We start from the raw sequence: 18,607 nt of genomic DNA, 5'->3' as shown, positions 1-18,607 counted from the left end.
GAGGTCCCTTCCAACTCCTGAGATTCTGTGGCTCTGTGACCATGGATGTGATTTTGGGCCCTCGCTTGGAAGTTACTGTTACTGTGTGTTTTGAGTGAAATAACATGAGAAATCTGTACAATTTAATTGATTTCTTTACTGTTCAGCAGACTTACACTTTTCAAATTCTGTAAGAACTGTTCCAAATTACCAACATTAATTTCTCATTTTTGCTAGAACGAGAGACTGAAAAAAGTTTGTAGTGATTTAGAAGAAAAGCATGAAGCAGCAGAGCTCCAAGTGAAGCAGTTATCTGTAGAGTACCGAAATCAGCTTCAACAGAAAGAGGTAGGATACACAGTAAAATATTTGAGTAAGTATGTCCAATAAACATATGTATTTTGCTGTTTTAGCTCTTTGCTATAGTATCTCTACTTTTTTGGTGGAAATACTGATCACAGTTATGGTTTCTTGGTTTATTAGTGTAGACACTGAGACATTAAGTGAATCATCTGTTAGTTGAATCATGTAATATAAGCAGATAAATACCAGGTGACAGGTGAGACAGGTCTCTGGGAATGCCATGCACATATCAGAATTTCTGTTGTTTCTGGAATCATTGTGAGGAGGGACACTTAAGCTGCTTTGTATTTCTGATTCAGTTATTGAGGAGGGCAACAGGAGCAAATTCTCATTTGAAGCAGTTATATTGTCTGTGGATATAATAATTATTTTTCTTAACTTATACAACTAGAGGGAACAGAACTAGCTTTCATAATTTGAGAAATATCTCTGTGATGGAAACATCAGCTTTATAACCTACTGTGTAACATGAGATTTCATGGTCTTTGAATGAAGGAGCTTTATTTCTGCTTTATTTGTAAATGCATGTAGTAACTAGAGAAAGCAGAAATTTGGTATGTATAGAATTCTGCTATTTAAATACAGTAACAGTTGTTATGAGAAAATTGCATGCAGCTAATTTCAGTTTATTGTAAATAAGTAAAATTTCAATACAGTGAGTTGTTAAGTGCAGTATAAATAACTGGGGGAGCATTGTATATTGCTTAATTTTCATATCTGGATACCCTCTTTAAATATTTTAATTTCTTGTGCAACCTGTTAGCCTGAATCTTGCTATAGTACTTGGGTACCTTGGCTGCTGGAAAAAACAGCAAACACTTTTACTGAATTTTTATTTAACTGAAAGCTATTAAAACTTTTAATGTGTCCTTGTGTGAGATACTTTTTAAAACATCAGCTAAGACTGCTTTTCTCCATTAGGAGAGTGGTTAGGTTTTTTTCCTTTTCTTTTTACTGAAAGTGATCAATAATTTGTGCTGAAGGGGTGTTGCTTGGTTGGCTTACGTTTCATAAGGCCACAGGAGATAAAGTAGAGTGTATTTTTACAGTATTCTTACTGAAACAATGCATTGTGTTCTGTATATTCAGGTGGAAATCAGCCATCTAAAAGCTAGACAGAATGCACTCCAGGAACAACTGCAGAAAGTACAAACGGCTGCTCAGTCAGCACAAGTAGGAGCTGGTGTTTTGCCACCAGCTGCTGCTTCAGCTTCCTATGTTCCAGTGGTCAGACATTCCTCAGGGTTTGAAGGAGATGACATGGATTTTGGAGATATAATCTGGTCACAACAAGAGATAAACAGATTGTCCAATGAAGTTTCTAGGCTTGAATCTGAGGTTGACCACTGGAAGCAGATTGCACTGGTGAGTGCACTTACCCTCCTCCCTCCCCTCCAAATTAGTGTTTTCATTGCATTTGGTGGTTTTGGAGTGGATCTTTTGAAAATCTGTGCTGTACAATTTCTAGAAGCAACATGATTTGATGGAAAAGCTGAAATGCAGAAACCTAGTGATCTTTTAGTCATTTTCTTGTCACATGATTAGGGGGACATTCATGCAGTGACTAACTTCTAAATGCTTTTTCACGATGCTTTTATTTATGATTTTTTTAAGTTAGGAAAATAGGTTTATAAACATTTGCCTAGAATAGCACGTCAGAGTTTCATTTTTGTGTAGCCTTTCAGAAAATACTTTTGTTTTTCCTGTCTGTGATATTATTTATTGACAGCACAATACTGTTCAACATGATAGTTGGATACTTGCATGCTGTTTTTACTTACTCTTCTCTCAGTCCTTGATATGTTAGTTGTAATTCATGGTCTGCTGAGACAAGAAAGAATATAATCTTTCAAGCTGTTTTTGATGTAAGTCATCATTTTTCAAGCTATAGCCAGATTTCCGAGGTATACTTTTCCTATGTGGAAATATTCAAGTAAAATTAAGCAACTCTGTTGTCTTATTAGGTACAATAACACAACCACTCCAAACCTTTACACATTTGTGTGTAACAATAATGTGAAAAATACACGCATTTATCACAATTTTCACATGTATATATTATTTTTCTTTTCTCAGTCTTCCAGAGTACAAGGGACAAATGATGCTGAACAAAGTGAAATATGTAAACTGCAAAATACTGTTAAGGTAAGATGACAGCTTTGACAAACTAGTCCTCTTATACTTTATTCTTATGCTTTATTAATTAATTGTTGCTGCACTATATTTAAAAAGTCATTTATTCTGAGAAAGGATGTTTATATTATTTTATGAATATAGTATGTATGCTTAAAAGAATGATTTACTAAGCTGTTGATGTGAGTGTATTACACTTACGAGACTGAATTCTAGATACACAAAATAATTCCTTCTGCCTTCTTGGAAACGTCTTACCTTTTTTTCATTGAAGATGCAAAATAAGGATTTGCATGTCATTCTTGAAGTGTGTCCTACTCTTTCTGTTGTAATCTCTCTACATTGGTTAAATAGTTCCTGTTATGTACAGCATGCTGTTTTTGTAAACGTATTTTTAAAAGGAATGTCTTTTAATGTGTTTAAAAAAACCCAAACCCACAAAAGCTAAGAAACGTGACCTCTCCTGTGAGAAATTCTTTAATTTTACTGGGGAAAATTTTTCTTTCTTTTGTAATTTTTATTTCTTAAGCTTCTGTACTGTATTTTACCATTCTGTTTCTCTGATGATATTTTAGGAGCTCAAACAGAATTTAAGTCAAGAAATAGATGAACATCAACATGAACTTTCAGTATTGCAGGATGCACACAGACAGAAGCTAGTAGAGATAAGTCGTCGACACAGAGAAGAGCTGAGTGAATATGAAGAGCGAATTGAAGAACTTGAGAATCAGTTACAGCAAGGTCTTTATTACCACATGCTCTCGTTTTTTTAATTTACTGTACATTCAGTTTTGGTTAAAGCATCAAATACGTCTGTAATAGTGTAATAGATATCAAATATGTGTTGTCTAGGAATTTGAATTTCAGCTTCAGTTCAGCTTCATGTTTAAGATGCGTGTGTGTCCTAGTATCTTATATTCACTGTGGATGACTTGAACAGTGGAATGATAGCATTTCATCTTCTGATGTGTGTAAGTCTAGAGGGTCATTTTCTATACAACCATTCAGGAAAACTTTGAAATTTAATTAATTAAACTATAAACAGAGATTTTGCATCAGGCTGAATTAGATGGAGTTTGATAAATTATTAAGACAATGGAGGGATTTCAAATCTGGTAAATCAGTTTCTGTCATCTCCCCACCAAGACAGGTGGTGGTCAAGTATATTTTAATTAAATTGTGAACAATGTATTTCTTGCAACACTTAGCTTTTAGAATAATTTAGAGCCAGGGATGTCTTAAGTATTTGAAAGGCTGCTTATCAAAACATTAATATGTATAGCACTACTTCAGATATTAATTTTAAGTAAGCTTTCTGTTGATGATGATCATGTCTTTGTTTTAGACTGTCTCCTGCTGTCAGGAGAAGGGGTGGAAGAGGAGACTTCTAAGCGAAAGATCTACAATGCTGGCTTTGGTTAATATTGCAATCAATATTTTTTGCTTTGCTATTTTTTAGATGATTCTAAAATTAGTGAACAGAAAAAAGTTGCTCCGAGTCTAGAAGGAGGAAAAGTAGAAGAGTTGCAGATTGTAAAGGACCTAGAAGATGAAATAAGAAAATTAAATCACAAATTGTCTTCTGCCAAGGAAGAAAACAAAATTCTTCTGAAAGAGCAAGAATTGGCAAAGGTAGAAAAAATCCAAATAATGCAAGAATATGAAAATCTTAAATCTGACTTTAGTATGCTTCAAAGTTCTGTGGCAGAGCAAGATGCTCTCCTGAAAGAACAGGAGAAGAAGCTCCAATCAAAAACATCACTACCAGAAGATGTTGTCAGACTACAGCAAGCACTATTAGGTACAGAGATGATGATTTTTTTTTTCAAATGTTATTTTTTAGTATATCTTCATATATAAGAATATTTTCATATTTTCACGTTTAATGCTCAGAATGTATTTTAAGAATTTGAACTGAACATGAGAATATGTACCTCTTAAAAGTTGCTGCTTTAGGAAAGGTTTGTCCATTGAAGTAAGGCTAATCAGAAAAAGAGGCATAACTAGGACTAGTGCGATTATCATAGATGTTTCTGATTAGGTAGGTAGTCCTGTCTGGCAGCTGTTTGATAGGTTTTTCTTTTAAAAATGAGTGAGCCTCAATAGAAGGTGTTTGTTTGAATTCTAAAAGTACACTTTTTGTGTGTAAAGGAAGTCTGTTGCTACTATCTTCTCCTTAAAGAAACACTGAAAAACATACCTGTTTAAGAAGTATATCTGTATGTAGGAAATGTTTTAATATTGCATAGCTGGTACACTGTAGTATCAAAGTCCTCCTCCACAATCAAAGTTGTAAAAGTAACACTCTACTTTGCGGTGGTGATCAGTGGTGCATTTGAATCTTTTACAGCACTGATGCTTATCATCACAAAATACTGTGAAACTGTTCTCTTCTGAGCAGCAGAGTTTTGTTGGAGCAAGGTGGAAGGATTATTTGTTTTTATTGTTTGGAAAGTAGTAAAATTATGTGTTTTTGTTTTCCCTTACAGAAGCAGAAAATGAAATAGCAAGACTTTCAAGTTTAAGTCAGGTAAAGCAATTTCTAAATAAAGCCAACAAAAGTTCATAACAATAGTAACTGATGGAAAACACATATTCTGGAACTACACATTTCTTGGACAATTCACATTGCTACATAAATAACCTTGTAATCAAGGAAATAATTGTAGATTAAGTCTATAATTACGTGTGGAATTGATAGAAATTATACATTTTGACATGTGGAACTCCACAGCATACTGTGTTAAAGAATAGTGGATTTCCACCTATCTCATTGCTATTTAGGCTACTGTAGCATATATTCTTAAAGTATGCATAGTACATTCTGAAAAAATAGTCATTTTTCACCTCTCTGGCACGTTTCAGTTTTGACAGTTGTCAATTATAAAATATCTCTTCTTCCCTGTAGTAATCTTAATACTATGACGTTCCATCTTACTGACGAAGTGAAGCAGTGGAACATACAGTTTCTCTGGAATACACCTTTAGTTTTTGACAAGGTTGAAATAGCCCTTTATAAACTCTGGCTTGAGAGACTTTGCTTAGTTTACTTTGTATCCAGTAGTATTTTTCAACTGGAGTCTCCTGTGTTTTGCATGCATTGAAGATTTCCCATGGCATTTGTCATAAGGATGTTATTTAGATGTCTTTGATTAAAAGTTCCTGTCTGGCTATGCGTCGTCATACGTATTTAGGATGTCTCTTGAAGATATAATAGTTTATCCCAGCTGTGGATCCATACCTCAGAAGTAGATATAACATTGCTTGTCAGACCGTGGCTTTTTGTAGAGAAGTTTGTAAATTGCCCTCCTGAATTTAATAATGAGTAAATGAGTGTGTATGTATGAGTGGCAGAGACAGATACTTCACAATGAAGAATTTTTAACTGGGGTAATATTCATGTAGGTTTAAAGATTGTAGCATAAAAATGTATGCTTTGCATTTAATTGCAAAACCATTTCAAATCTAAGCAGTTTATGAATTTCAGCAAGATAAAGTCTAATATTTAGACTTTTTTTTTTAACTTAAGGAGAGACTTGAGAAGGAACTGTCAAGTGCACAACTTAAACATGAAAATATTCTTTCTGCGTATACTGAGGATCAGAGTTCAGAACTAAGTCAGTTAAGACAAGATTTGGAAAGGAAAGAACACGAATTAAATGAAAGTATTGCTGAAAGAGAAACATTAATAGCAGAATTGGAAGAACTAGACAAGCAGAATCAAGAAGCTACTCAGGTAATAAATATTGCAACTAATTATTCAACTGCTAAAATAAATGTTTAGATTTACATGTGTGAGTTTATCTTTTAAGTTGATCTTTGAACATAGATAGCAGGGAAATATAACTTATCCTCTGAGGCTTAAAAAAAATATTGGAACCATATCTGCTGACTTAATGCAGTATTCTGAAGTGTAGGAAACCCACTTATTATGGACAAAGGAAGTACAGCATGTCAGCTATCCGTAATGGATGTTACTTTTCAGAGTTCAGTTAACTACTACTTGATTTTTCTTCACAAGACTTTTGACTTTTATTTTTATCCTGCTAGTATCAACCTCTGTCTTCTGACAGTATGGATAACATGAATGATTTTTTTAAACTTTATTTTCCTTTCATTATTTTAATTATGTTGAAGAATTAAGTTACTTTATTACAAGCTCTTCATAATATGAGCATTTGTGGAGCAAAAAAGGCCACCAATTATATGTAATCCAAATGGAATAATACATTTGTCACCTTTCTGATATATTTGACCTCTAAATGTATAGTTGCAAGCCGTGTGTTTTCAGTATTGGTTTACTTTATGGAATTGAACATTTACCATGTTTTCCTATGGAATTATTCCCAGCAAGTGTGTTTAAAAATAATCTCAAACAAGAATTTGAAAATAGAATATACATATATACATTCACTTCTGTAATTTGTTATTTTAAATTTGATACCTCTCTGTTTTATGTAATGGGTGTTTGCTGCATACCCATTCCAACTGCTCTGACAGTTCTTTTTCTTCAGTAGTTTTCTTTTTGTTCCTTGATTTAGGTAGTTAGGGCTCTTTCGGGGGAGATGGTGTTCTTGTTTTTAGTGAAATGTAGTCTATTCCTATTTGATACTTGGTTTTAATTAGTTTAGTATGGACTAATTGAGACTGCTTGCCAACTTACGTTGGCAACTAGGAAAAAATATTGTTTCTTCTTATTTTTTGTTGTTATTGTTTAGAGGATAATACTGATTGAAATGCATTGCTGGCTGGTTATCCTCTGCTAATGAATTACTGTTTGTGTTCCTTTCAGCATATGATTACACTGAAGGAGCAGCTGTCAAAACAGCGCACAGAAGCTGATAGTATCATCAAACAGCTAAAATTTGACATAGATTTCGAAAGAAAGAAAGTATCAGAATTAGAAATTGAGAAGACAGAAAGTATTAAGGACTTAGATAGTCAGAAAGAAAAACTAAGCCAGTGTTCATATGCGATTAATGACTTGCATATAAGTAAGCAGCAACTTCAAGACAATATTAAAGATCTTCAGGAACAATTAAGTAAAGCCCAGGACTGTAATTTGCAAAATAAAAAAGAAATCGGAGAATTGCAGCGGAGGCTAAAAGAAAAAGAGGAAGAACTTTCTGTATCCGTGAGCAACTTAAGAGAAAAAAATAATCAGGAGTCTTGTCAAGATCTGATTCTGAAAGAAAGAGAAGTAGAAATTGCAAAACTACAGAATGACATTTCAGAAAATAAACAACATAATGAAGACTTAGAGAAAGCTCTGTCTGATCTCAGAACAGAAAATGGAAAGCTGATAGCAGCCACTGAAGAACTAAAACAGGAGTTAAGTGATGCCATTTCTGAGAAGAATAAAGTTTACTTGGAAAAAGACACTGTTGTGGAGGCATTGAAAATGGAAAAAAGACAGTTAGAGAGCGAATTAAACCAGATGGAAAAGAGGCTTTCGGAACAAGCACGCAACTATAAGCAAACTATTGAGGAATTATCAAATGCACGTAGTATGGATACCACTGCATTGCAGCTTGAACATGAGCGCCTAGTAAAACTCAATCAAGAGAGAGACTTTGAGATTGCTGACCTTAAAAGGAGCATTGAGCAGATGGAAGCTGACCATCAAGAAACTAAAGAGATGTTGACAACTAGCTTAGGAGGACAGAAGCAGTTAACAGAACTCATAAAAGAAAAAGAGGTATTTATTGAAAAATATAAAAATCAAGCCTTGCAGGCAAAGGAGGAACTTGAGGACTATATGAAAGTTTCAAAAAAGCAGGATGTCTTAAGACAGAACTTGGAGGAAAAAGACAGAAGTCTTGCAGTCATGAAGGAAGAAAATAATCATTTGAAAGAAGAAATTGAACGCCTTAAGGATCAGCAAAGTAGATCTATGCCTGTGGTTGAGCCTAAAACTCTGGACATTATTATTGAACTTGAAAGTGAGGTAACACAGTTAAAAGTGATAAAGAATAATCTTGAAGAAGAAATAGAAGTTCACAAAAAAACAATAGAAGATCAGAATCAAACAACAGTGCAACTTCAGCAGTCTTTGCAGGAGCAAAGAAAGGAAATAGATGAGTCTAAATTTCAGTGTGAGCAAATGAATGTCACCCATGAAAGACTTTCTTTAGAGAAAGATGAAGAAATTAAAAATTTGCAGAAAACTATTGAACAAATTAAAACTCAGTTGCACAAAGAGAGACAGATTATTCAGACTGATTCATCTGATCTTTTTCAGGAAACCAAAGTTCAGACCCTTAATGGAGAAAATGGAAATGAAAAACATGACTTATCTAAAGCTGAAATTGAAAGATTGGTAAAAGGTATTAAAGAAAGGGAGATGGAGATTAAGCTTCTAAATGAAAAGAATGTTTCTCTAAGTCAGAAAATTGATCGGTTGTCAAAGGATGAGGTTGGCAAACTTACTCGGATCATTCAAGAGAAGGATTTAGAAATAAAAGCTCTCAATGCTAGAGTTTCCTCAGCTTCCTATAGGCAGGATGTTCTTTGTCTTCAGCAGCAGCTGCAAGCTTATGTTATGGAAAGAGAACAAGTACTAGCAGTTTTAAGTGAGAAGACAAGAGAAAACAGTCAGTTAAAAACAGAGTATCGTAATATCATGGATATGGTTGCTGCTAAAGAAGCAGCTTTGGTTAGGTTGCAAGAGGAGAATCAAAAGTTATTTAATAGATCTGAAAACAGCAGTCAAGACATGTCTAGAGAAACCATTCAGAATTTATCCCGTATCATTCGAGAAAAAGATATCGAAATAGATGCTCTAAGTCAAAAATGCCAAACGCTATTGACTGTCTTGCAGACATCCAGCACAGGTACTGATAATGGGTCAGGAGGCATTACCAGTAACCAGTTTGAGGAACTCCTACAAGAAAGGGATAAACTAAAGCAGCAAGTAAAGAAGATGGAAGAGTGGAAGCAACAGGTAATAACCACGGTTCAGAACATGCAGCATGAGTCAGCTCACCTCCAAGAAGAGTTAAACAAGCTTCAAGCACAAATTTCAGTTGAAAGTGATAGTAATTCAAAGTTGCAGGTGGATTATAATGACTTGATTCAGAGTTATGAACAGAATGAGAAAAGGCTGAAAAGTTTTAGCCAGGAATTAGCACAAGTTCAACACAGCATAGGACAGCTTCATAACACCAAGGATCTTCTCCTCAGTAAACTTGATTTGGTAACGCCATCTGCAGCAACGGCTTCCACTGTTTCACAGCTTTCAGGCATTAAGCGCGGTGCTCCTGAAGTACTTAGCGATGAGTATAAGCTGCTTCAAAAGGAGTTGGAGCAACTGAAAAAAAAGTTGGAAAAAAAAGATTCAACTATTAGGACTCTTCAGGAAAACAATCAACGATTATCTGATTCTGTGGCTACAGCATCGGAGATTGAAAGAAAGAGTCAAGAAGGAACTGAGTCAGAGATGAGGCAGATCAAAGAAAACCACGATGTCTTACAGAAATCACTTAGAGAAAAAGACATATTAATTAAATCTAAAAGTGATCAGTTACTGTCTGTGAGCGAAAATCTTAGTAACAAAGAAAATGAAAATGAGCTTTTGAAGCAAGCTGTGACTAATCTGAAAGAAAGAAATTTAATTTTAGAAATGGATATTCAAAAACTGAAAGAAGAAAATGAAAAAATAGTTGCAAAGTGCAGGGAAAAAGAAACAGAATTCCGAGCACTTCAGGAAACTAATATGCAGTTTTCAATGATGCTGAAAGAGAAAGAGTTTGAGTCTCACTCAATGAAGGAAAAAGCTCTGGCTTTTGAGAAGCTGTTGAAAGAAAAAGAACAGGTGTGTGCATTCATATTTATAAGTATCTTTTAAAATTAGTCACATGGTAATGCATTTTTGTGTATATGTAGTCATCGAGGGTTTGCCTGAAATCCATTTGTGACTCCTTGCTGCCTTACACTATAACAAAAATCCTCCCCCTGCAAAGTTAAGAAATCAAAAGTCAGCAGGTGAGTGGTTTACAATGTTATCTGTTAATTGTGCATCCATAAAGTACATTTTCCATTTATTTTGAAATGGTTCATTTACTGAACAACTGCTTAGTATTTTGCTTTGGCCCTGTTCATTAAGTGCCCTGTATTATTTTTACTGTATGATTCTCAAACTTCTGCAGAGTTGGCCAGCAGGACTGATTTTTCAATGTTCTTTCCTCTAGTGTTTGTCATTCCAATGTGATTGTTTCACCACATCCTTGTGAGATGAATGGGTTTATGTATCTATGTATCTTGTTTTTATGGCTGGAGAAACTCTGCGAATAATAATAAAAAAAAACCGATGTGCTCCCTCTTTTGTATTTTATGCGTAAGAGGGTAACACCACCTAAAAAGAGAAGATTTGCCTGCAGGTTTATGGTTCTACTGTGAAAATAACTATTATATTCAGTCTAATTAATAAAAAATCATTGAAGCTTATAAGTCTCAGTGATAAAAGCAAAGATTGGTTTACTTTTATCTAACATATTCAATAAAAGCAACTGCTTTCAAAACAACATATGAGTCGAAAGGTAAAGAGCGTGCTGAAAAGTTTCAAATAACAAAGTATGTGTACCTGTGAATTCTGAGTAACTGACGTACTCCCACTTCTTTATATGCTCATGTAAAGTGGTAGTAAATTGCATGTAAGTGGGAACATTATTCATTGAAATTTGATATCTGAAAACATGATAGACATTGCTGTGATTCATTGAAGGCTAATCCTTGGGAATGAGGTCACCTTATGGTTTGCTTTTAAAGATTTCCTCATATTTACCTACCTAGGCTGATGCTTTGTAAGTGCATGGCCTGAAAAATGATATCACAGAGAACACTTTGCAGACACTGGGGGAAAAGGGAAATTTTAAAGTATGCAAGTGTCTGAGACACTGTGTACGTAATGAATCTCTCTCATTTGTTCACAGCAGTCAGTTAAGACAATGCACCTGTACAGTGTCTTTTAGCAAGAACTTTTACTTTGTCTTATAACACGTGAATGAAATATGTTCAGAAGAATATGTTCCCTAATGTTTTTCTGTGCTGTAGGGCCATGGGTGTCCTGGTCTTTTCCTTGTTAGATCAGTATTGTCTTTATGATCTTCTGGGCAAAGACTATGTATCCTTTGGTAAATTTATTTGCCACATGTGAAATGCTTCCTTGTGTCTTCAACAGGGCAAGACAGGAGAATTGAATCAACTGTTAAATGAAGTTAAATCAATGCAGGAAAAGGCTGTTACTTTTCAGCAAGAGCGAGACCAAGTCATGGTAGCACTCAAACAGAAGCAAATGGAGAGCAGTGCCCTGCAGAGTGAGGTACACCACCCAATAATTTACAGTTGTAAGAAATAAAAGAAGAGACAATAAGAAACTGCATCTGTAATATTTTTTTGATTATATTTTGTAGCAATCACTTGTGCATTGATTTTAAGTGCTTTTTACATGTGATGTATTTCAGTGAAAATGCTTTATGTTTGCTTAAATTATTTTTATGAAAGGTGATAGTGTGAGCAACTTAGTGTGTTCTGCACAGATACAGCATTTGCGTGAGAAAGAGCAGCGCTTAAATCAGGAACTGGAGAGGCTACGTAATCACCTTTTAGAAATGGAAGACTCCTACACACGAGAAGCTTTAGCTGCAGAAGACAGAGAGGTCAAGCTGAGGAAGAAAGTTTTGATTTTGGAAGAAAAACTCATGTCCTCATCTACTGCAGTGGAGAATGCCAGGTAGTCTTGCAATTTGTACAGCAGTGGCATTGGCTGTAAATACCACGGTGAGCTAGATTGGTCCTGGTGGCTTTATTTTACTGAATTACCATTCCATAACGTACTAAGCAGTTGAGAAAACAAAAAGATTCAAACTTTTGTTACACTAAATCTAAAGGAATGCGATTTGAAATATACTTGGCTGCTGTTGAGGACTTAAGAAAGTATTTGTCCTTTTAGTAGCAACTATTGAAATCTCAAATCTTTGGCAGTACTTAGAACTAGAAACAACAAAAATCCTTCAACCCATCAATTTAGTTGTCTGTCTAATCAAAAAAGATAGACTTACTTTTAATTCAAGACTTCATTCTGTTTGAAATAGGCTTATTTTATACACTTCAGTGCACAGATGTAACTCGTCATGCTTTGTAAACTGCGTTCAAGACAAATACACTTCCTTACTTTATACCTGAACTATGGAAAAAATATACTCTGCTGTAAGCTTTTTGCTTCATACTGTATATATACAAAGCAATATGCATTGAAGTTCTCATGAGTAGCAGAATCTGGGAGGCTAGAGCCAATTGTGAGGTTTTTTTTATTTGCCATAATCACATTTTTCAGCCAGAAGAATGAAAATACAAGTATTAAAATTACTCAAATGCCTATGCTGGTTACTTTGGGCAGAAGAAATTTTTTATCTTATTACAGTTGTCCAAATGAACAAATATTTTAATGTAAAAAAATGTACATAGGTGCAGTCTTTCGTTTTTTCTTTAAGTGGCAAAGAGATTTCAGAGTTGAGCAGAAGAAGTGGAAGAGAACTCTTGTGGAAGCGTTGGGAGAAGATTGTGTAAAAACTGTTCATCAGAATGTTTCTTGATTGTTCATCAAACTTGTCAAACACGTTTCAAGAAATACTGCTGATTTTCCACCTGATATTCACTCTTTGAAAAGACTGGTATAGGAGTACATCAGGCTCCTAGTATTTTTCCATAATGAGAAGTTAAATGGGGTGTTCAGTGGTCAGTGTGGCACAAGATATTCTGAGTTCTTGGAGTCTGGCTTTAAAAGTAAAAATTGGTAGAAAGACCTATTGATTCATGTAGTACTGGAAGCAGACAATTACCAAAATAAGGATTTAATTTTTTTGTAAATATACTGTTATAATCATGAACAATAATGATTAGGGTTTTTTCCTTTTTCTAATGCACTTCAAACAACAGTAGTTTGTTTTTTTTCTTGCCAACATTTTATTGCCATACATATTTAAAAGCTGTTGTTAGGTTGTTTTTTGTCGTCTTGCTTTGTTTTGTTTTGTTTTAAGAGGAATCAGGAAAAAAAATTGCTGAAGAATTAAAAGTAGGCTGTTTTTGCTGAGATTTAATTTTCTCTGTGATGACTTCTGTTATTGTCTTCATAAATAATCTATTTTGTTTTCATTAAGTCATCAGGCTAGTCTGCAAGTTGAATCGTTGCAAGAGCAATTAAACCTGGTTTCCAAGCAGAGAGATGAAACTGTGCTGCAGCTCACCATCTCCCAGGACCAAGTGAAGCAGTATGCACTGTCACTGGCCAACCTGCAGATGGTACTAGAGCAATTCCAACAGGGTAAGTGCTGTCAAGAAACAGCAAAGATTGCAACAAGCATTTTTTGTCTGGCATAGTTACCATATTTTGGTGCTTTTTAAATATTAATTACCAGGTTTCCTTTTTATATACTAGTTACTGGGTTTCTTTTTTGATAGTTTGAATTTCAGAATCTGCTGTCTTTTAAAAAACTTACAGAAATTATTCTGACATACTAAAAACCAATGGTCAGTATCCCAGTTGTGAAATTTGAATTCCACCTCAACCTCATAAAGACCAGATATGATAATGCTGAGGTTGTGCAGCTGCATATCTTGAAGAGTTGCACATTGTGAATCAAGATATTTTGTTTTGTATGTTTAACCCTTTAGAAGAAAAAGCTATGTATTCAGCAGAGCTGGAGAAACACCAAAAACAGACCGCAGAATGGAGGAAAAAAGCAGAAAGCTTAGAAGAAAAAGTGGCATCACTGCAGGTGGGCTGAATAATGAAATGGAACCCAATGAAACTGATTGCTAGTTCTTGACTGAATTTTTTGGTTTTAACTGCTGTGGTAAGCATTACTGTTGAAGAATGCCTCCTCCCTGGAACTGTTCAAGGCCAGGTTGGATGGGGCTTTGAGTAACCTGATCTAGTAGAAGGTGTCCCTGCCCATGGCAGGGGGGCTGGACTGGATGAGCTTTAAGGTCCCTTCCAAGCAAAACCATTCTATGATTCTATAATACTTGAAATTACGTAGTTATTCTCTCTTCCTTAGAAGAGAGGGAGGCATTAAAAGATGGTCAGCAAAGTAGCATTCCTATTCTGATCATCCATTTTCTGAAGTTTACAATCCAGTTATTCTAAAGAATGAGTGATTTGAAGTCTCTGCATCTGTTATGTTTGATCTGTGCTGTATTAGCGTAATTGTGATAGCGAACTCCCTTGCTTCTCTTTTTGTCCATTTCCTGCTCTCTATTCAGGAAAGCTTAGAAGAGGCAAATGCTGCACTGGATGCAGCATCAAGGCTTACTGAGCAGCTTGACATCAAAGAGGAGCAGATTGAAGAGCTTAAGAAAGAAGGTAACTACATTTTTTTGCATCTCTGCTTAAAGCATTCCAAGCAGCTGAGAAGACAACGGAGTATTCCTAGAAACTTAACAAAATTCATCTCCTATGAGGAAAAGAGTATTCCTGTGCCATATTTTGAGGACATCCTTGTTCATAAATTCGAAACAGTGTGTTTACCTTCTGTTAGGGATCTTTCTCAAAAGAAAATCCTGTAGTAGTTGTGGGTGTTTTGTTTTCTCCCCAGAAACCAGAACCCTTGGTTTGGCTCTGTAAGTGTCTTTTTAAAAAGTCTGTGAAATACTGCATGTTGTCAGATTTTCCAAAGTAAGTAACTACCTTATTTGACATAGACACAGGAATACAATGAGGTAGAGAGAAAGGGTGTACTGTTGGTAAGAAATGTAGAAGGAGTAGCTCTTGCACAGATGTGACTGAAGAGATTATGTGGAAGGTCTTGGACATACATCTTTAGATTGTGTTTTTAGATCTCATTTCAAATAAGCTTCCTGATTGCTCATATTTAGAAAGATGCCTTTCATATTGTTCTCAGATTAAGTACGCTAATATCTGATGAATGTCATTACTCTAGATTTGAAAACAAAACTTGGCCAGGTGGTAGCTGGTCTGCAATGTTTTGTTGAACCAAGAAGGAAAGCTATTTCTTTGTGTCTAGTTGTATGACAGTTCTGATATGGGTAAATTTATTCCCTCAGCAGTCAGTACTGTTAATATCAGACTTTTATGTATTTTTAAATTGTTTTCATAGGTATTTTCCTCCTCCATTTTCCCAACTACTTTCTCTTTCCCCTTTATGTCTGTGGGTCACCATATTTTGCTATTACTGCAGCATCCTCTGTTATGGTCAGGCTTCCACTGAGCACATGGGATAAATCAAAATTCAGAGGAAAACTTGTGAGAGGTTTGCTCACCCTCTGTGGTTACCTAAGAGCTCTTACTTTCTGATTTCCCCTACCTCTGTCTGTGGGAAATTTTGTGGTGAATGCCTTTAATTAAGGCTTGCTGGGGAAGACCTGGAACATCATCTCTTGTTGGATGCAGTGGTAACTTTTGCTCTGAATGTAAAAAAGTTACGACTTTTCTACTACATAATTGAATATGTACTTACTTAAATTTAGTTGTGTCTAAGTGCAATTTGGCATCCAAGTGGGCGTCACAGGAGTGCTCCCTGAGTTCACATGTGAATTTTACAAGCTAAATTAAATTTCAAGCTGCTACATGAATGTACAACTTAATAGTGATTTGATTTTGAATTGGCTGATCTGCATATCTCTGTCTCACTACAGACATTCACAGCTAATGTTTTCAAACACTCTGGATTTAACTTAACTTTGACATAGGCAAATATGGCACCCTCAAATGCAGGAGGTATTTGAACTTTGAGAGAAAACTGAATCTCAGTATTTTATCAAGCTATGTTGTGTTGGCAAGCGATTTACTTGTTAAAAAATTGAAAAGGGATTGTTGCATAAAGGAAACAACTTTAATGTTGTTGTAGAATAAATCATATTTTTTTATTGAAGAAAAAAAAGACTATACCATTTTCTCTATTTATACAAGAAAACATATAATGTCTTATTGAAAATTGGCCAAATACATTCCCAGACACAGTTTTGTTGGCCAAATCTTTTGAAGGATTTCTTTATGGATTTTTTTGGCAGCAGAAGTGATTTTAATGGAAAAGTATAAGATGTACCAGATGCAGTTTTCTGGATTGCCATAAATGGTTAACAAATTACTGGAGACTGTTGTAAATGTCTGGTTTACAGCAGTCCATGCTGAATTTTGGCTCAAGATGTTTTTGTTATTCAGTCTTTTCATACACATGAAGTACGTGTTTAAGTCCTTTTCAACTGTAAGGTTCTATTTTAGAAGGAAATATTCCATTTTAAAAATGTTTCATGATAGAGTTGCAGAATCGCTATGGATGAAATATAGCTGTGTAGCTGTCCTCCAGAATGTCTCTGCCATTTTAAATGTTAAATGTTAAAATGTTAAATGTTAAAAGTTATAGAGGAAAAAAGGATGGGGAATCATGCATAAATCTCTGCAGAGCCTTTCTTGACAGTATACAGAATCGTGAAGCACAGCACTGGTTTCAGATGCATGTGTCCCAGCGTGCTGGTTCAAGAGCTTGCATCAGTAACAGGAGCAGGAGAGGTCCTAACAGCAGACAGGTCCACCACAAGTTACTGATTTTGCTCTGCTTGCCAGTGATTCTCCTGGCAGACTGGAGAGTTCCTTACTCCTTCAAGGCTTTAGCAACCTGACAGTAGAGTATGCAGAATAGCTGGGTTTAGGTGAAAACTGAGATCAAGAGACTCGATGCCAACATGCAATTTGGTCAGACGATGAAAAAGTTTGCCACCACAGGACCTTGATCAAGAGTTTCTTTCCAGTTCAGTATTACCTCAGTGGAACAGAGCAGTCCATCAGACCTTCTGCAATTGACTTATTTTCTGTGTGTTCTTCTGCTTTAGCATTGAATGTCGTTCCAGCAATCTTAGCTTTTGATTTCAAATAATAATAACTTATTAAAAGTTGATACTATTTTTATTAAAAAAACCAAGCAGGCTTATTTTTTTAAAAAAGCACCATAACATTATGACTTTATTTTAAAATGTGTATTATTAGCAAGTTTTGCAACAAAGTTTCAATTTTTGTTTATTTGCTGTGACATAACATTTTACAGGTGAGATCAGAAGAGAAATGTTAGAAGATGTGCAAAATAAACTGATGAATCTTATGAACAGCACAGAAGGAAAAGTGGACAAGTAAGTCTTTAATGAAGGACTAAAAATACATAATTACAATGTACAGGTATGTTACTAACACAGTTGCAAGAGTAATGCAGAACTGGGCTTCCATATGTGATCTTGTAATTATACTTGGATTATTTTCACGTTTTTCAATTGCTTAGTGGTTGTAAATGGTAATTTTGATTAGTAAAACCAATGTGTATGTAAATTTGGATTACTGATACATTTCTTAAGCAGAAATGCACTTCAGTAGCATTAGCTCTGCAGTGGAGATAGAAGTTCTTAATGAGCGTCTGTTATGATGTCTGAGGTATGAACAGCAAGTCCTTCCATGTAGCTAGCATCACCTGGATATTGTGTAAATCTTTCATCCTTGCATTTTTGGATTTTTTTTTGTTTTGTTCTGTTTCCTTTACCGGTTAGAACTGTAACAGGGAAAGGGAATTGGGTTCCCTTGTCCCCTTCCTTACATCTTAATTTGGGACTGTACATAAATACCTGTTTAAATGTTCTCCTGAGTCAAGATCTTAGAATAAACATTTTCCCTGGTTGGAATATTTAAATCAAAACTTGTTCATGTACAATTCAGTTTCACCTTACTGCATACAATGTTTCTAATACTGTCCAAATTGACACTAACTTTTTTTTTAGGGAAAGGAAATCGGTGGGATACCCTTTTAGTTCCCTGTACTAGATTTGTTTATTTGGATTACTGTGAATTAGGCAAGAGTATGAGGAATAAATGCATAAATATTACACAATCATTTGTTAGGTAAGAGCAGATTGTATTACAAGCTTCCTTTGTTCTGTAGGCTCCTGATGAGAAATCTCTTTGTTGGACACTTTCATACTCCAAAAAATAAACGTCTTGAAGTGTTAAGGTTAATGGGAAGTATCTTGGGAGTAAAAAAGGAAGAACTGGATCAGGTAATACTTTGCAGAAAACTAGACTTCCTTTTTTTATTTGCCTTGCCTGAAAACAAAGTAACTTACTGCTAAACTAAAT

At 35.0% G+C, this 18,607-nt stretch overlaps 1 protein-coding gene across 1 annotated transcript in view; it reads left to right on the top strand.

Annotated features, from left to right (window-relative positions):
- Positions 1–216: 216 nt before the first annotated feature.
- The window catches only part of TRIP11 (thyroid hormone receptor interactor 11), a gene marked incomplete at its 5' end in the record, with an annotated part of 21,889 nt that continues 3,498 nt past the window's right edge, over positions 217–18,607 (top strand). The window contains 15 exons of the mRNA XM_010190117.1: positions 217–327; positions 1,432–1,707; positions 2,419–2,487; positions 3,051–3,216; positions 3,935–4,276; positions 4,965–5,005; positions 6,005–6,211; positions 7,268–10,288; positions 11,654–11,794; positions 12,012–12,205; positions 13,632–13,795; positions 14,146–14,249; positions 14,737–14,836; positions 17,535–17,616; positions 18,414–18,528. Coding sequence (XP_010188419.1) covers positions 217–327; positions 1,432–1,707; positions 2,419–2,487; positions 3,051–3,216; positions 3,935–4,276; positions 4,965–5,005; positions 6,005–6,211; positions 7,268–10,288; positions 11,654–11,794; positions 12,012–12,205; positions 13,632–13,795; positions 14,146–14,249; positions 14,737–14,836; positions 17,535–17,616; positions 18,414–18,528 — 5,133 coding nt within the window. The remainder of the gene's footprint in view (positions 328–1,431; positions 1,708–2,418; positions 2,488–3,050; positions 3,217–3,934; positions 4,277–4,964; positions 5,006–6,004; positions 6,212–7,267; positions 10,289–11,653; positions 11,795–12,011; positions 12,206–13,631; positions 13,796–14,145; positions 14,250–14,736; positions 14,837–17,534; positions 17,617–18,413; positions 18,529–18,607) is intronic.

The sequence above is a fragment of the Mesitornis unicolor genome, unplaced genomic scaffold (genome assembly GCF_000695765.1).
Source record: "Mesitornis unicolor isolate BGI_N332 unplaced genomic scaffold, ASM69576v1 scaffold22128, whole genome shotgun sequence".
Classification (NCBI taxonomy): domain Eukaryota; kingdom Metazoa; phylum Chordata; class Aves; order Mesitornithiformes; family Mesitornithidae; genus Mesitornis; species Mesitornis unicolor.
Note: the sequence above shows the minus strand (reverse complement) of the source record. Positions and strands in the feature narration are given on the sequence as shown.